We start from the raw sequence: 16068 nt of genomic DNA, 5'->3' as shown, positions 1-16068 counted from the left end.
TCCTTGTGAATATCCCATGTGAGAAGAGCCACCTGACTCCCCGATCATCCCCAGTAATATAAAAGCAGGGTTGCCAAATCTTTCAGACTCTCACCCTCGCGTAAAAAATCTTACGGCAAATTAAAATTTAAAATTGCTCGATTATAAACCTAAAATTATCTACATCAATAGCATTGGGGTAGTTTGCAAACCCTACAGACGATTTACACGGTAATAAAATTGGTACATACATTGCGTAATTGCGTGCGCATGTGTGTGTGTTTCGAATTGAAAATCCCACGCCAGCCAGCTGACCGGAATTGGCAACCCTGTATAAAGTTTACTGTAAATGATAATAATAATGATAATAATCGCATGCATTCTTGCTATAAATCGGGGGTCTCTGATAAAACGGCAAGATAAAATTTCGCCGCAGAATACAGAAACTATTAAAAATGCACTGTAATTTTCTAAAAGTGTGCAAACAATCTGGCCCGTGAATATCTACACCTGTCGGGTTGTAGGACAGTGATAAGAGACGCATTACGTTTAGTGTGTGAGACCTTACGTCATGGATTTTTGAGAGGTGATGCATATATCCTCGTTTAACTGAAGACGATCTATGTCGATCGAGATCCAAGTGGGCTGTCATCTCTGCACATGTCGGGAGTAAATCGCTGGCTTTCACTCTAAACCTGGGGCTGGTAGCGGAAGTCGCGAACAAAGCTAAGAAGCTTCCAGGAAAGCAGGGCATATGACCTCATTTAGGACGAGATCTTAAAATCCATTTAGCCCCAGACATTGGTCACAGGGTCAGTTCCCATGTTCTGCAGATAATTAGAGCCCATTGGAGCTGTCATCCGAAAGAGCATGGTGACATTTTCACAGGCGGCGTTGCCCCATTAAAAGTGGATCAGTGGGGTTTAGGGCTTCCAGAATCTTTAAGGGAATTAGTAGACTTCACAGCCCGGGGAGATTGGGAAAACTGGCCGGCATAGAACCCGAGCCAGGATCGGTTTGTGCAACATTTCTTTATTTTGTGTGTGTGGGGGGTGGTTATTTCATGCGGCATCGGTCCCTGCCTTTCTAGTCCCCAGAGAGCCTTTTCGCCGTACCCTCCTCTTCAGCGCTAGTCATTCTGTTCACAAGCTGCTGCTCATTCAATTAAAAATCCTCTAAAATTCTGCCCATACGTTGCCTCTACTTTAAATTTGTTTCGAATAAAAGTCCATTTTTTTACAAGTAATTACATTTTCGCTAGTCTAGTATTGAGATTGTTTAAGCTCAGACAGGCAGAAAGAATCAAACGCCTAACCCACAGAGATTACATGGATTTTACAGACTGCCAGTGAAGAGATGCAGCAAATAGGAGCAGTCCTAGTGGTTACACTTTTGTTCTGTTGATTGATTTTCACAAGCAATTATAATATGAACTACAGTCACCATTAAAACAGTGACGATGCTAAATTTAAAGGAAATTCGGCAATTTCACTGAAACTGAACAATGAGTAGGCATGTTTGATTTCTAAGTTTAATGATAATGTTTCCTGTAAGTCATGTTCAGTCTGGCCTCCTTAACTGCAGTACCGAATAGACAGCACTGACTCCATTGATCGAGCCTGAGTGTCATTTTTACTGGCATAGAGGAACAGTGCGCAGCCTTGTGACCTTAAACATCCAGCACTCTGCGTGCGATTCCTTCGCTGTGTCCCATTCCCCGTGTCTCCTGCCATATGCATTCCTGCGTGGGATCTGTGCTTCTGGGAATTTTTGAGACTACAGTTAAATCACAGTGGGTAATAGGCAGCAAAAGCAAGGCATAAATATTACATTGCTGGATACGAGTCTTTGAGTCATTTTGTCACCTTCTCCAAAATGACGTGAGTGACATTTTGAGGGCTATTTACCCTACATTTAAGACTATTAGTTTCAACTGAAATTAATATGAGACACAATTCAGTCATACATCATGCAATTGGCTTATTTACCCAGCTATTACTAAATATCCGTTTTCTAAAGATTTGGGATTTGTGTGCCGAGGTAACGTGTGACTCGGGGGCCAAGAATAAGGCGAGAGTTTGGTTGGAAAGTGATTAATTGTCATTGTTGACACATTACAGCACAGCGACAAAATGTGTCCCCCCCCATCCCAATCAGGCTAAGTAGCCTCGGTCAGCGCCTCTCGATAGCGTCATGTTCAATGTGGACGTAGTTCTGACACAGAAGCGCAAAAGCAGAGCATATCAGTGTAAAAAGCCCCTGCATTTAATTCTAGTACTTCCTGCCTTACCTTCATATAATTAGTATTAATCACTTAATACTTGAAAAATAGCACACATTTACGAGAGAAAATACATTCCGTCTTACAACCACTTATTCAGCAAATGGTTGCAGAGTATTAATGGGTATCAAAATGTAGAAGGACAATGAATATGGAAAAACTCTCCCAGTTTTAAATTTTATTCATGGGCCTGATGAGGAATATGCGCTTGAAGTGCTGAAGTAACTACAAAATATGTAGAAATTCCAGTATTTTTTCAAGGAAAGGACTGCCTGCTTTAGGCTGGTGTGTTTCCCTGCTTCTCTTATACTGCCCTCTACCGGCAACGAAAACAATTGGGATCCAACCCCGCTGGTACTTGTACTAAAAATGAATTAGTCAAAAGCTGCTGGTTCAATTCGAAGCAGCTTTCCCCTTTGCTGAGAAATTGTCTTACACAATATCTGTAAGTGTATAGCTCTCGTACCACCCTAACTGTACTCATTACCATTCTTTTCAAATTTGTTTCCAATTTAATCTACGCTTACATGTCCCGTGCACTGCTTCCAGTTTTGAAAAAATGTAGCGCCTAGACTTGTTCAGTTTATATTAGACAAGTTACCTATTGTTGCAAAAATGTAACAGAACAGTATCTGACATTCGCTGCCATAACAGAGCTTTTCCTCGTCGGGGTGAATGCGACGTAGCTTGACAGTATGCATGTCAAGATATTTTGGGCAATTCTATGCTTCCAACTATGTGGGAACAGTTCAGGAAAGGCCCTTTTGTGATCCAGTGTGACCGCGCCCCAGAGCGCAAGCCATGTTCTATAAAGACAAGGTTGGGTGAGTTTGGTGTGGAAGAACTTGACTGGCCTGCACCGAGCCCTGACCTCAACCCCATCAAACACCTTTGGGATGAACAAGGACGGAGATCGCAAGCCAGGCCTTCACGTCCTACATCAATGACTCCCACAGACACACACCAAAGTCTGATGCAAAGCCTTCCCAGCAGAGTGGCAGCTGTTACAGCTGCAGAGGGGGGACCAGCTCCATATTGATGCCTATGTAATTATAATGGGATGTCATTAAAGTTCCTGTAGGTGTAAAGGCCAGGTGTCCAAATACCTTTGTCCATATAGTGTATTACTAGCGGCAAAACACATCCTGTGACATAACTTGATCTTCATTTTACGTTATACTGCGTCATAAACCAGTTGCCACTACCTTTTATACCACATTGTTAGCATTTCTGGCCAATCTTGGCTAAATTTTCAGTCATGACTGATTAAGCGCCCAACTGGCAAGGTGTGGTATGTGTGTGGTCACGCTCGCTCTGTGTAGCTGCTGAGAAGGAGACGTCTTGAACAATAGTTACCCAGGGGATTTTGTAAAGGTGTAAAGGGACTTCGAAGTAAAACAACAGCAAGAGAGAGGAAATATCGTTCTACGTTTGTCATCAAAATGGCAGAGAAATTTTTAGTTTAAAAGCCATGGTGTGACACAGGAAAAAGTGTTCGCTGTGAGAATAATTATAGAGTGAATTAGGGGTGAAACACTTAATGAATCCCAGAGAAGTAAATTAATTGCATGGATCTAGTTAACCGTAGACAGACAGAATGTTTTTCAGAGTCCATTTGATGCTAAATGAGCTCAACTGAACACTGAGCACAATTAACTCGCCAGATATAATTATTTTCCTCTGTCTGAAATGATATATTACAAAACAATTACAATCTTTCACAGTAAGGGGCAGGGCTGATCTCAGTGTCCATTGTGCAACGTGAAATTATCATAAATATGAGTAACCTAATCACACAGGATGCAGCGACAGACATACATAAACACATAATTAACTTTAAGCACGTTTCCACGATACAAACACTGAACATGTAAAGTTGTTTTGATGATGAAGCCGTCTTTTACGTGACATATCGATGTAAAAGCATGAATGAAGTGGTCGAAAAGTCAGAGACCTTCATGTGTGCAATTCTCAGTCATACGTTTCTGTACATGAATCAAATTTTAAGGCACCAAACATACATATACACATACAAAACGGTAAATTAAGTATATAAAAATGTATATAAAGGAAAACTAAATATCGATCCAAGAATTCCAGGCTCCACCTACCTCTTTCGGAAGCACTTGGATTAGCACTTTCAGGATTATACTCCTGGAAAAAATTCATTACTTGCCAAGAGTTTTTAGAGTGATTGTGTGGCTAGTAGGGATCTGCTGAACCAGCATTAGAATGTATTGACTGGTGAGACTCCTAAGCACGTATGTTATAAGCCGCTCAGGCTTTTGGGCCTCTTCCCAATGCAGTAAATGTGAATGTAAGGTTCAACAGCATTTATGAAAATGTCTGCACAGGCAACTAGTGATGATGGGCTATACCAGCGCCTGCTTCTTCATCAGCGAGGTGGCCACACCCAAAGCCCCGCCCTGCAGGAACCGCACAAAGCTGTCACCGGCAAGGGGGCCCAGGGCGTAGAGACCCTGCTCCTGCATGCACTCGTACGAGAATGAGTCAGTGTCGATGGGGTTGTGCTTGGCATTGACGGGCTGACTGGGATCAAGGGCGAGGCCACGCCCACCGTCAGGAAGGAAAGACAGATTGGGGTTGGAGCCGATCAGCACCAGCGCCATGGAGATGCTGACGACCCTCTTCTTGCCGGTGGCCCCCTCCTCCAACGTGGCCGCCCCCTCAGGGTGGAAGTGCAGCACGCGGTGACCGGGCAGGCTGGTGTAGCCGCGGTAGGACCCACCGCCGGCGAGCGGCTGCTGGCTCATCATGGCGTACACCTTGTGGTACTCTGGGAACATGAGCGGGGGCAGCTGGTTGAACACGAGGGCGGAGTCTCGCACGGCACGGCGGAAGGTGTGCAGGATGGGCACACTGCCGCGGTGGGCCAATAGCACGGCGTCGGCCGCCGTAAGCCCCGCCCCCACCACCAGCAGTGGGTCAGAACTGGGACCAAGTTGGCGCTCCCTCAGCGCCCTCTCTATGTCCCTGATAGTATGGAAGACCATGGGTGGCTCCTCTCCCTCCACACCCAGCCGGGTGGCGCAATCGGAAGCACCCGTGGCCAGCACCACGTTCTGGGCATAGAGGCAAAATGGACTCTGTTCGCCATTCGCTGTTTCCCACACTCCCTGGACCTCAAAGAGTGTTCTAGGGAGATCTGAGGACTCATCTTTCCAGGCATCCAGGGGAAGCTTCCGGACAGAGGTCACCAGCCGGCCGCTGCAGAAGTGCTCCTGCAGGGACTTGGCCTGCACGTAATGCTCGTAATACTGGCTGATGTCCCTAGTGGTCGCGCGGTTGTTCCTCAGCTGCCTGTCAAAAAAAGGCACAAAAAATTAAAGTACAGTATGGTTTCTGACTGAAAGCAGAATCAAATAGCAGCCACTTTTTTCACCTTCCCCTCTTCTTTATCCAGTCTCTGAAGGGGAGGTCTGGTAGCTCCATCCACTCTCCTAGGCTGAGAGTCACCATGGAGGGCTCCATTACCTGGGATGGGAGTACAGGCAGGGGAAGGAGGCGAAGGGAGAGAGGGAGAGAGAAAGAGAGAGAGAGGAAGAGAGAGTAGGAGAGAGAGAGAGAGGAGGGGAGAGAGAGAAAGAGAAGAGGGGGAGAGAGGAAGAGAAAGTAGGAGAGAGGGAGGAGGGGAGAGAGAGAAAGAGAAGAGAAGAGGGGGAGAGAGAGAGGAGGGGAGAGAGAACGTAGAAGAGAGGGGGAGAGGAAGAGAAAGTAGGAGAGAGAGAGAGGAGGGGAGAGAGAAAGAGAAAGTAGGAGAGAGAGGAGGGGAGAGAGAGAGGAGGGGAGAGAGAGGACTGCTTCAGCTCCTCAGGTTATGATCGAACGTATTCAAAAGGTTAACTGTCCGAGTGGTACAAGTGGTACAAGCAGACAAGTACTGAGTAAAATGAGATGCTTACTTGTGCGTTTCCCGCAGACATACACACATAAAGTGTAGCATATAGAGCACGCTACGTACACTTCCCTGTATCCTTATATGTACCAACATTCAAAATAAGGAGACAACAGCTGAAAAAGCACTTCAGCAAGTAATCTCTCTACTCCATCTACGCTACGATGGACAGTCCGACAGTGCATTACGTCCCAGGCAGCCTGCCTGTGCTGCACCTCCTAGCTCACCTCCTTTTGTTGCTGTGCTTATGTAACCAATAATGTAATCCTAATAAACCTCTGTATTATATAAAATTAAAGATTATTACCATGGAGGATGCATAGCAACATATGGCAAACAAAGACCTTGAGTCACCACTGCATTGGCAGGGGTCTGCACATACCAGAAATGTTGTTTTCTCAGTATTCGAGGTTGTATTAGTGACTGCAACATCATCGATGGTCGGGCACGGGCATGTAACAGGGAGACCAGCAATATTTGCCTGGCAAATGCATTTGTGTATAAGAGTGTTTTTTCAGGGTGGGGGCAGGTACAGCAGCGTCTGAAAAGTCACGCACAGACACTGTCCTGGCAGGTTCTGATTGTAATTCTGGGAACTTCAGGGTAAACATAATGACATTAAGCTATAAAAACGGCAATAGCCAAAGATTACTTGGAAAGACTTTGTTGGTTAAGGCAGGGATTGGTTGCCTCCCTTTGTATGACTTCATCATTGTTAAAAAGTATGTACTTAATAAACCCTATTTTTAAAAATCCACCCTCAGGCTAAAAACCCATAAACAAAAGCAGAAAGAGATCCGAAGCATCTCTTTTTTCACTAATTAAATGCCATAAATACTTTCATAATTCCTGTGTAACAGCAGTCTGCAGGAAACACGCAAGTACGTGTCTCATTGTACTCAGTATTCGTACCAGGACAAATGACAATATGCACCATTCTGAATTCTTTGAAACACACAGGTCTTAAAAGGCAGGTCAGGGATTGCTAGAGGTTGCGCTGCCTTTCTGAACAGAGCGTAGCTCTCGCTCTCTGGCCAGGGTGCGGAAGGGGGTGAAGCGATGGCGGCCATATTAATCTGACAGCTAAGCAATACGGGGAGCGAGGAAACAAGAACATTTGGATTGACACTGACAACATAAAACTGGAAAAAAAGTTTAATTATAGTAATTTGAGTAACATACTGTATTTACATGGTGGGAATTGACTGAACTTCCCATAGCCTGATAAATAAAATTTGAGCACTGAAGCCTTCAGGCTACCTATAAATACACCTGGAAGTTTCTAGAACGAGCCGGTTTCTGTCATGCTTCGCCGTTTCTCAGTCTGGCAGCAGTGCTTACCTGCCAGGCTCCTCCCACTGGACCTTTTCCCAACACGCAGTGCGCGACACGGTGCTGGGGCTCTCGGCGCCAGGAGAGCAGCGGCTCCGCCGGCCCCCCCAGGTCGCCATCTGGGCGGAGCAGTGCATCCAGCAGCAGGCCGAGCGGGCTGTGCGAGCGCCCCTCCAGCCCCTCCGAGAGGTACTCCAGGTTCTACAGGGAGACCAGGTTAGGAGGAGTCAGCTGGTGGAGAAGCACAGCATGTTCCCGGCGTGGAGGGTTCACGGTGGCCCGACACGCAGATGGAGAACATCTGAAGAAGCTGACTGAATGTTAAATATCATACATATGTGAGGAGAAATGCAGTAAACAATTAGCCACACGTAATCATGAGCACTGTAACGCACATGGACGCAACACCACACTGATTCTGGATCAGTGGTGCAGAACGCCGTACAAGTCTCTGCTGTGATAAAACTTTGCCTGCTGCCCTGCGATGTAACTGGCGTGAAAATCTGGTCCGATTTCCTCATCAGCATGAAAATGTGCTCCTTGAGAGTACAGAACCAGAGTGTAAATGTAAGCGACCACATCTAACACACACAAATGTTAATTCCTGGTAGAAGGTGCCCACTACCTGCTCCAGCAGGCACTTCCCGCCGATGTCCTGGAGCTTCCGATGCAGAATGGGATTGGGGTGAGACGCTCCTGCCTTCACATAGGGCCTGTGGCCAGACAGGAGGTAGGACAGGCAGATGCCAGACGGGCCGTTACCTGAACACACCATCATAAGAGAGATTGGATGCTTTCAAATGTACGATGCCAATCTTTCAGCCAAATACAACTGCTGCGTTATTAGCTTTCAGTTTTGCATTGTAGTGCTAGATGACTTTTCCTCAAAGTTTACTGTGCTGTTATATGTAAATATGATTGACATGCGACTTAAGTACTGTATAATGGAAACTTACTGAATGTTGCAATCACATACTAACATGAATGTCATTTGTAAAAGAAACACACACAATAGCCTTGGATTGCATAGGAGGTGAGGTCATAACGTTTAATCATTGCTGGAGAAGCCCACATGTGCGGTTCTACTATGACTCACTTTCCCTTACCCCCCCATTCACACTTCAAGGCTTCTATCAATCATTTACTGCGACCGGTTGGAACTTTGACCATGAAATCAGACCAGCCTAGCTGGACCGTGTCTTTAGTCTCACAGCATAGCTGAAAGGGCCTCAGAAAGGAAAGACATTCAGACAGAGGTTACAGAGGTTACGCTGTGTAAATCTCACCGCCTGATTGTAATTCGCTTTGTTCCTTTGTTAGTCTCAGTTGCATAATTGATTTTTGATGGTGGATGGGGGAGGGCATTAGCAGCACTGTACACTGGGGGCGCTTACCAATGATTACCACTGGGAGGGGGTCATAGGGGTGGAGTCCTGAGGTCCTCTGCAGTGCCAAACCCACGCCAGCATCTTGTGAGGTCTGCGGGACAGAATTCAGGAGCTTCAGTGCATGCAGTTACTTAAAAGAAGAGTAACAGTCTTTCATATTTGGTGGTATCGTTCACGTTCACGTTATTGCACTGCACACCAATGACGAGGCACCTGTGTGAATGAATCCACACACGCGGAAGCAGTTTATATATGAGCATTAGTGATAAAACACTCATAAAAGCATGTTCTGAAAAGCACCATTTAATAGGTCAGAGGCTCTCGCTCCTATCCGCTGATATGTACACCTGACTTATCTGAGAGAGTCACGCTACGAATAACATCAGCGAAGAGCTGAAGTACATCAAACTGCCGCTTCGCGGTCGGCTGTCGTTTCTTGCCATTCCGAAACTCGTTCCCGCTTCAGCACTAGCCAGGCTGTCATGCGTCTTGCATAACTATCGGCAGCGAAATAGACATTGTGGAGGTAACTAGCATCACAGACATACAGAGAATTTGCATCGGGAAAGGAGCCGGTACCTGATGCTGGTCACACATGCTTGCCAGATAGCTCACAGAACTGTCAGCGAGGAGAGAGCTGAGGTGCTTCACCTGTCTGAGCAGCACTCAGCCCTGCCACAGAAAGACTACTACAGGTGGGGGTGGCAGAGGGTGGAGCTTAACTGAAAGGAGAAAAAAAAAAAAAAAAAAAACTGTTGGGTAACTGTGATTCAGCAAAGTATATCCTCAGAGAGGAAATAGGGCTTTTGTATTGCACACATGCCTTATATGGGTTTGTACTCAACAGCGTATGATACAGCTTGGTTTTTTTTTTTGGGGGGGAGAGGGGGGCACACAGCTTAATTTCAATATAAAATTCTATCTGTTGGGGGAAGTTATTAAATCCGAATTAAATATTGGGAGATGCATGCCCCCCTGCTTATACCAAACTAAACATTTAATGTATGCTACCCCGCCCAATCTATTTTTCTTCTAAAATAAGATTGTTTAAAATGTTTTAAATGGTAAGAATATATGCAGACTATTTCATTTTATTATTTATAGCTTATTTTTGACAATTTCCCATCTAAGGCATTCAGTGAAGCTTTACGAACAAGCACATTTTATATTTTTAATTCATTATTCAGCTAGAATTAGTAACCTGGAAAAGCACGACAAAACTAGACATTTTTACATGCTCACACCTGCAATTACAGTCTTGTCTGTCATTCTCTAATCCCCTGACAGTTAATACCCCTTTGCAGAGAACGCATAATACTCTTGCTTTTAAAAACCCTTATCACTTGCATTTTCCCTTCAGCGCTGACAAACTTCTACATATCGTAATACTTATCGTATATGCAAGAATTCAGTTGCATTCATTCCATTTTTGGGAGTGTTTTAAGCCCCAAAGAATATATGTATTGTGCATCAGAAAAAAAAATTCTAAATCCCAGAATCCAATTGAAAGCAGGTACTTTAGTTCCGATCCAACATACGTTTCAACATTCTTGGCAAACCCTTTCATTCTAAATGCAAATATTTCAATACAATCCTGAATGATCGTAGGATTAAGACTATTGTATAGATGTATTCATTTATTTATTCTGCAACAGTGTCCGCTGAATAACGTGTTCAAATCTGTTTTTATAAAGTACATAATATCTATTTTTCTGCTGCAGCTAAGTGTAATTGGCCTGTTCGTGGAAAAATCACAATCCAGCCCCTCATTCTGTGGTATACTGGGGGGCATGAATCAAAATTCATGAACAGCTAAGGACTAGAGAGGCAAAGCTGGGTCACAGTGGCAGGAAAAAGTCTCCGTTTCCAAAGCAGAACCTTTACGCCCCACGTGATCAAGGACGGTGGAAATATTTGTTGGCACAACTAACTACTGCTGGAGAAACCATGACAAAAGAAAACTAACAATTAGGGCGTAACTAGAACAGAGAATTAACACTTAGATGTACAACAGAGAGGAGTGAACCCAAGATATGTGATAAATAGGGCTATTTGTGCAAAATCAAGGTTTCAGGTCTTTTAAATATGCATTTATATAATTATTTTTGTTTGTGTGTTTGCTTGTTTACTTACCTATTTGCCACATAACCTAGGTTAGTAGAACCCATGTCTGATACGATACGTTAAACTCTGCAGATAAAACATACATGGACAACAGACACTCCACATATTATCATCAATACTCAGTTATAACAATACAATGACACAATACTATACAATGCAATATCACACACAACAACCTGAGTACTGAGTAGTACACATGCGAGTAGTGTGTGAGGAGAGGAGTTTAGATTCCTAAAAGCGATGGGGGGGAACTATGAAGCGTTTAATAGTAGTCTGTGTTTTTAACCACAAATGATAAGAATTATAAGTGTATTTTCTTAGTCCAAGGACAGTGACCTGTAGAACCTGCCTGAGGGAAGGAGCCGGAAGATGTGATGAGCAGGATGAACACGGTCGGAGGTGATCTTGTTTGCTCGCTGTAACTTCGGGGGGAAATATTCAGGTGAGGGGAGTGGATCACCTATGATTTTGGATACCTTATTCACAATTCTCCGATTTTTTGTTTTACGCGTTTGACTATCTAAACTGCCATACTATAGTATAAGATGTAATGAGAGACTGAATAATGGCCAAGCAAAACAGCTCCTGTTTGTGTCGGCAGCCCGTTTGGCCGTCAGGTTCGGCTGGCCGTCCTGTTCACCACCCTGTCTCTTGTCCTTCGAGTCCCGGCTGGGTTTCCCTCGTCCCTTAGACTGCTGCATAGCTCAGTGGCTCGAGTCGATACCTGTTTTCAACGCTGGTCATGAGTCTTACCTTTGGGTTAACTTATTGGTTTTATTTTCCTTAGTGTTCGGTATATTCTTTGTCGTTGCTTTGTGTTCCTTCTCTGCTTGCGACTTCTGCTCGCGCTCAGTCTTCTTCCTGGTGCAGTCAGCCCTCTATTACGTTCCCCAGTTTCTTGTGCCATATATTGGTAATTTATTTCACCTTTTGCTTGTTGCTCTGTGCCTTGCCGATTCGTTGATGTTTTTGATGATTCACACCTGACCTTTGTTAGGCCTTATTACCTTTGTGTTTAAGTGCCTGCCCTTGTTAATTTCCCCAGTCAGTCATTGTGAGCGCACTCTGGGCATGTGCAGTTTCCTGGTGTCATTATTTTATGGTTTCTTTATTTGGTTCTTGTTTTAATGCGCGCGTTTGATTCCTCGTGGTCCCTACACTTTGTGTTTTACACAGTCTCTACTCTTTAATTCAGTAAATCCTTCTTTGTCTAAGAGTGGATTGTTACACTCTTTTTCCTGCCTGCACCTTGCCTCGCCGCAACGCGATTCAGTACTTTTTAAGCTACGTAAGAAAATAGTCTTTGATTGGCCTGTGTACTTAAGGTTTACCTTAGACACTGTTCGCACTGGGGCAAATTAATGAAATGAACAACAACGCTACAAAAAGTTATCCAGTAATTATAGTGTTTTGTAGGTCTATGTAAATGATAGACATTTGGATGCACTTTCTATAGTGTCACTATACGCGGTATTTTAAACTGGAATCACATCAATAAAAGGATTTTTACTTAAGGAAAAAAATGGTTAAAGCAAAAATACGCAAATAAAATTTTTAGTGTTTTAACTGTTTTAAATGCGTTCACTTGTTTTCCGTGACGGCTAACAGGTATGAAAAGGAATTCGTGTGCGCTCCCATTAAAGCTACCCTTTCCCAGTGTCGCTCCCATTAAGACCACGGTTGAAACTCACTTCTGACTTTCAATTCCTTCATATTTCGTATAGGCAGCTCTGCGCTGGTACGTGATGACCCAATGATTTTCTTGAAAGTAGGGGACTGTATGGCATCGTTGACGTATGGGAGGGAGTGAAGCTAAGATCTTTGTTAACTTTAACGTCAGTTAGATCTGCCTTGAGCATCAGTTGTTAATTAAAAATGTACAGTTGCCCGTTTAGTATCTGTTTGCACCTTCGAAACTTAGTAACAAAGGTAAACTACACCTTTCACTCAAACTGTTGGATTTCAGTGAACAGAAAATAAAATATTACTCACTACTACAAACACTATTGATCAGTTATCGTGCTTTATATGACAAACATTTCATGTATCGCTTGACATCACTCAACACCATCACCTCTACCTGAGAGAGACGATGCACAACGAAAACAGCTGCATGTATATAAACCAGTTGACTTATTTTCCTTTGTTTCTTAGCTACAACCTGTAACTACAGACACTACATAAGAATTGCTCTTCAGTTGAATTACCCAGTAAAAATACTGATAGCTTCTTTTTTTTTTCAGTTCTACCACATCGTGTCATGATGGTCGCCTGCCTGGGAGCCGTCAACCAGTACAGCTTGATCGTTGAGTTTTTATCGTTGCATGTGGACTGGGATAGATTAAGTAATCTGAAAGGTGTAGACCAGCATGGACCCCCAAGCATGACTGATTTAATTAACCATTCCATTTTTCCCGGGGTGGGGTGGGGCCTATGTCTGCGGGGCCCTAGGCTAGGATTGACTGCGCGTTAACAGAGAAGTGGGAAGGACTTTACCGTTAAATGTGTTTTTATTTTCATTTTTCCTTTCAAGGCACATAAATGTCATGCATTCCTTGCAGACAACTTCCAGCGTAGAAGCACCAGAGGATTTTTAGGCCGAAGCCCACGGATGAATAAATGCCTTGAGTTGTGGATCCCGCCCTACGTTTCATTACTTGTCTCTGTAACCTGCAAACACTGGAGGTATGGAAAGTCTTTTTGTTTGTTTTTACAGTGCAGACATAACATGCAAAAAAGATCAGTGCTGTAATCAGGTTTTGTTACAGGATACTGGGAGGTCTGAAATACAGGTGCCAACTAGCACTGAATGATCCAAGATTTTACCGTAAAAAAAAAAAAACAAATTTGCAAATGACACTGAGGTTTCTAATTGCCATTATTCCTCATTTTTAAAAATCCTAGATAATCTAGCACTTTTAATAAATTTAGAAAAAAGTCATTGGCTTGATGACCAACACCCACAATATCTGAATCTGACGATTTCATCCTGGTACCTAATAGCAGTCAGGGTAATGTTGGCTAGTACATGGAGGTCTGCGTGACCCTCAAAGGATATACCTCCTCAGACCATCACTGCAGCTAAACTGGTCATGTTTGGTTGACATTGCGGGCAGCATAACATTCACGACAGCGTCTCCAGATTCTGTCACATGCGCTCAGCATCTGTGAGGAGGACGGAGTACCAATGGGGAACCTCCCAATTGTGGTGATCTCTGATGAGTGCCAATCGAGCTGCACGGTACTGAGCTGTGAGCACAGGTGCCTCTAGAGGGCGTCGGGCCCTCATGCCAACCCCATGGAGTCTGTTTCTGACAGTTTGGTACCGGTACAGATACCGGTCCTGCTGCTGGGTTACCGTTCTACGGCCCTGCACAGCTCTAGTCCTATAAAAGCCGGTCTTCTGGTATCTCCTCCACGCTCATGAGACTGTGCTGGGAGACACAGCAAACCTTCTTGCGACGACACATATGGATGTGCCATCGCGGAGGATCTGGACTACCTCTGCTATTTAAATAGGCTGCAGGTACCGCCTCATGCTACCAGTAGCGACAAGCGCACTAGCAAAACGCGAAACTATAGAAAAATCAGTCAGGAAGGATAAGGAGAGAGGAATGGTCTGCGGTCACCACCTGGAAATCCACTCCCTTTCTGGTGGCTGGCTTGCTCGTCCCCCGTTCCTATCCGCATGTGTACCAGTGCAGGAGAAACCGATTCACAGTCGCTTATCCATCTGTCTAGTATGGAAGTGCATCTCAGAAGTTAATTTCACCTGGTGTTGAACTACGACGATTAAGCGCTCCCTTAATGCTGCTGAATAACGTATAATTAGGTGTCCAAGCGACAAAGCTGTTGGATCCCTATTGCTCTAATCACTGTGTTGCCGTTTCTAGAGTCAGTCACATGACGAACAGCACCATAAAGCCCGAGGATTTGTTTACCTTTACTGCAGTTGTAGATCACCTCCTCCAGCATAATTAAGGTTCATCGCGATAAGACACCAAGCAGTTGTTCAAAATACCCACAGCACCGGTCAGGGTGTAAACACACACACACACACACACACGAAGTGAAAGAAGCAACAGCATGTGTCACCTGTATAGCATCAAATTGTGAAAATGTATGGATAAACAGATTTCTGACAAAAAAAAAACCCTCCTGCAATCACAATTTACAATTAAAAAAATAGTTTCACTCACTCAGTTTATGGATGAGCATCTGTGAACAGTAAATATATATATTTTTTTAAACTGTGACTTGGTTCTTCTCTGCTTCCTTGCTTTTTGTGACTTTTTCTTTTAGGAGCCTGATACAACTTGTCCTAGCAGTGCACTTCACACCTGCACTTAGGTCACTTGATATCATCCTAGGATTCAGGAGAAACCGTCAGATAAGTTGACAGTCAACTCTGGCATTAGAAGTCGCTTCCGCCCTTTACCTGGCTGCTTTCTGGTCCTTCCCAGTGTCTCCTGCTTCACCTCGTTCCTTTGAACTGCTGCCTTAGAAGCTTTGAGCCCGGAAGCAGCCTGCCGTGCAGTGTAGCCTTCTGCCAGCAGAACCAGGGTTAAACCAGGGTTTAAAACTGCAGATTTCTTTAGAAATACAGTGTGTTCTCATGTTTTTCTATGACTGTATATGTGCCACGGTTTTTCACGCAATGAATGCATGGCGACGCTATAACAAAAGTAGCCACTTAACTTTATCAGCCTATATCTAGCTTATGAAATGTTGGGAAAGAGGAATAAAAAGACGAGTGGAATTTCAGAACCATCCTCAGTGTCCAGAGGATGGGAGAATCATTTCAAAATAGGGGGGGGTCTCTCTTATTTGGAACTGGTTTGGTTTTAAATCATCCGACATTCAGTATCATGCAAGCTTTCCCGGCGTGTCATGATAGCACTGTTACCTTCCTCTCCTTATTCTCGTAAGTTACTCTGGATAACACATTTAAATATTTCACTGTACAGGCATCCCAGCTCTTCTGGAAGTTCTGGGAGTCTCCCGCGTGTTGATAGCACCTCCCTGACATCCGCTCTGTTTCTCCAAAG

The 16068-nt window shown here is 44.2% G+C and overlaps 1 protein-coding gene across 2 annotated transcripts; it reads right to left on the bottom strand.

Moving 5' to 3' along the window:
- Positions 1 to 2222: 2222 nt before the first annotated feature.
- LOC125706731 (oxidative stress-induced growth inhibitor 1-like) lies at positions 2223 to 11922 on the bottom strand. Of its 2 annotated transcripts, none has more exons than XM_048973546.1 (7): positions 11774 to 11922; positions 9476 to 9618; positions 8903 to 8987; positions 8131 to 8270; positions 7518 to 7709; positions 5664 to 5755; positions 2223 to 5581 (listed from the first exon to the last, which is right to left on the bottom strand). In XM_048973546.1, exons 2-7 carry the CDS (start codon positions 9491 to 9493, stop codon positions 4633 to 4635), a joined length of 1476 nt encoding a protein of 491 aa, XP_048829503.1. In that variant the 5' UTR covers positions 9494 to 9618; positions 11774 to 11922; the 3' UTR covers positions 2223 to 4632. The 2 variants fall into 2 exon arrangements, with proteins under 2 accessions (XP_048829503.1, XP_048829504.1); XM_048973547.1 differs by having other exon boundaries at positions 8134 to 8270.
- Positions 11923 to 16068: the final 4146 nt, after the last annotated feature.

Source organism: Brienomyrus brachyistius, chromosome 13 (assembly GCF_023856365.1).
Source record: "Brienomyrus brachyistius isolate T26 chromosome 13, BBRACH_0.4, whole genome shotgun sequence".
Taxonomy (NCBI): domain Eukaryota; kingdom Metazoa; phylum Chordata; class Actinopteri; order Osteoglossiformes; family Mormyridae; genus Brienomyrus; species Brienomyrus brachyistius.
The sequence above is the reverse complement of the archived record's forward strand: the minus strand, read 5'-3'. Positions and strand labels throughout refer to the sequence as shown.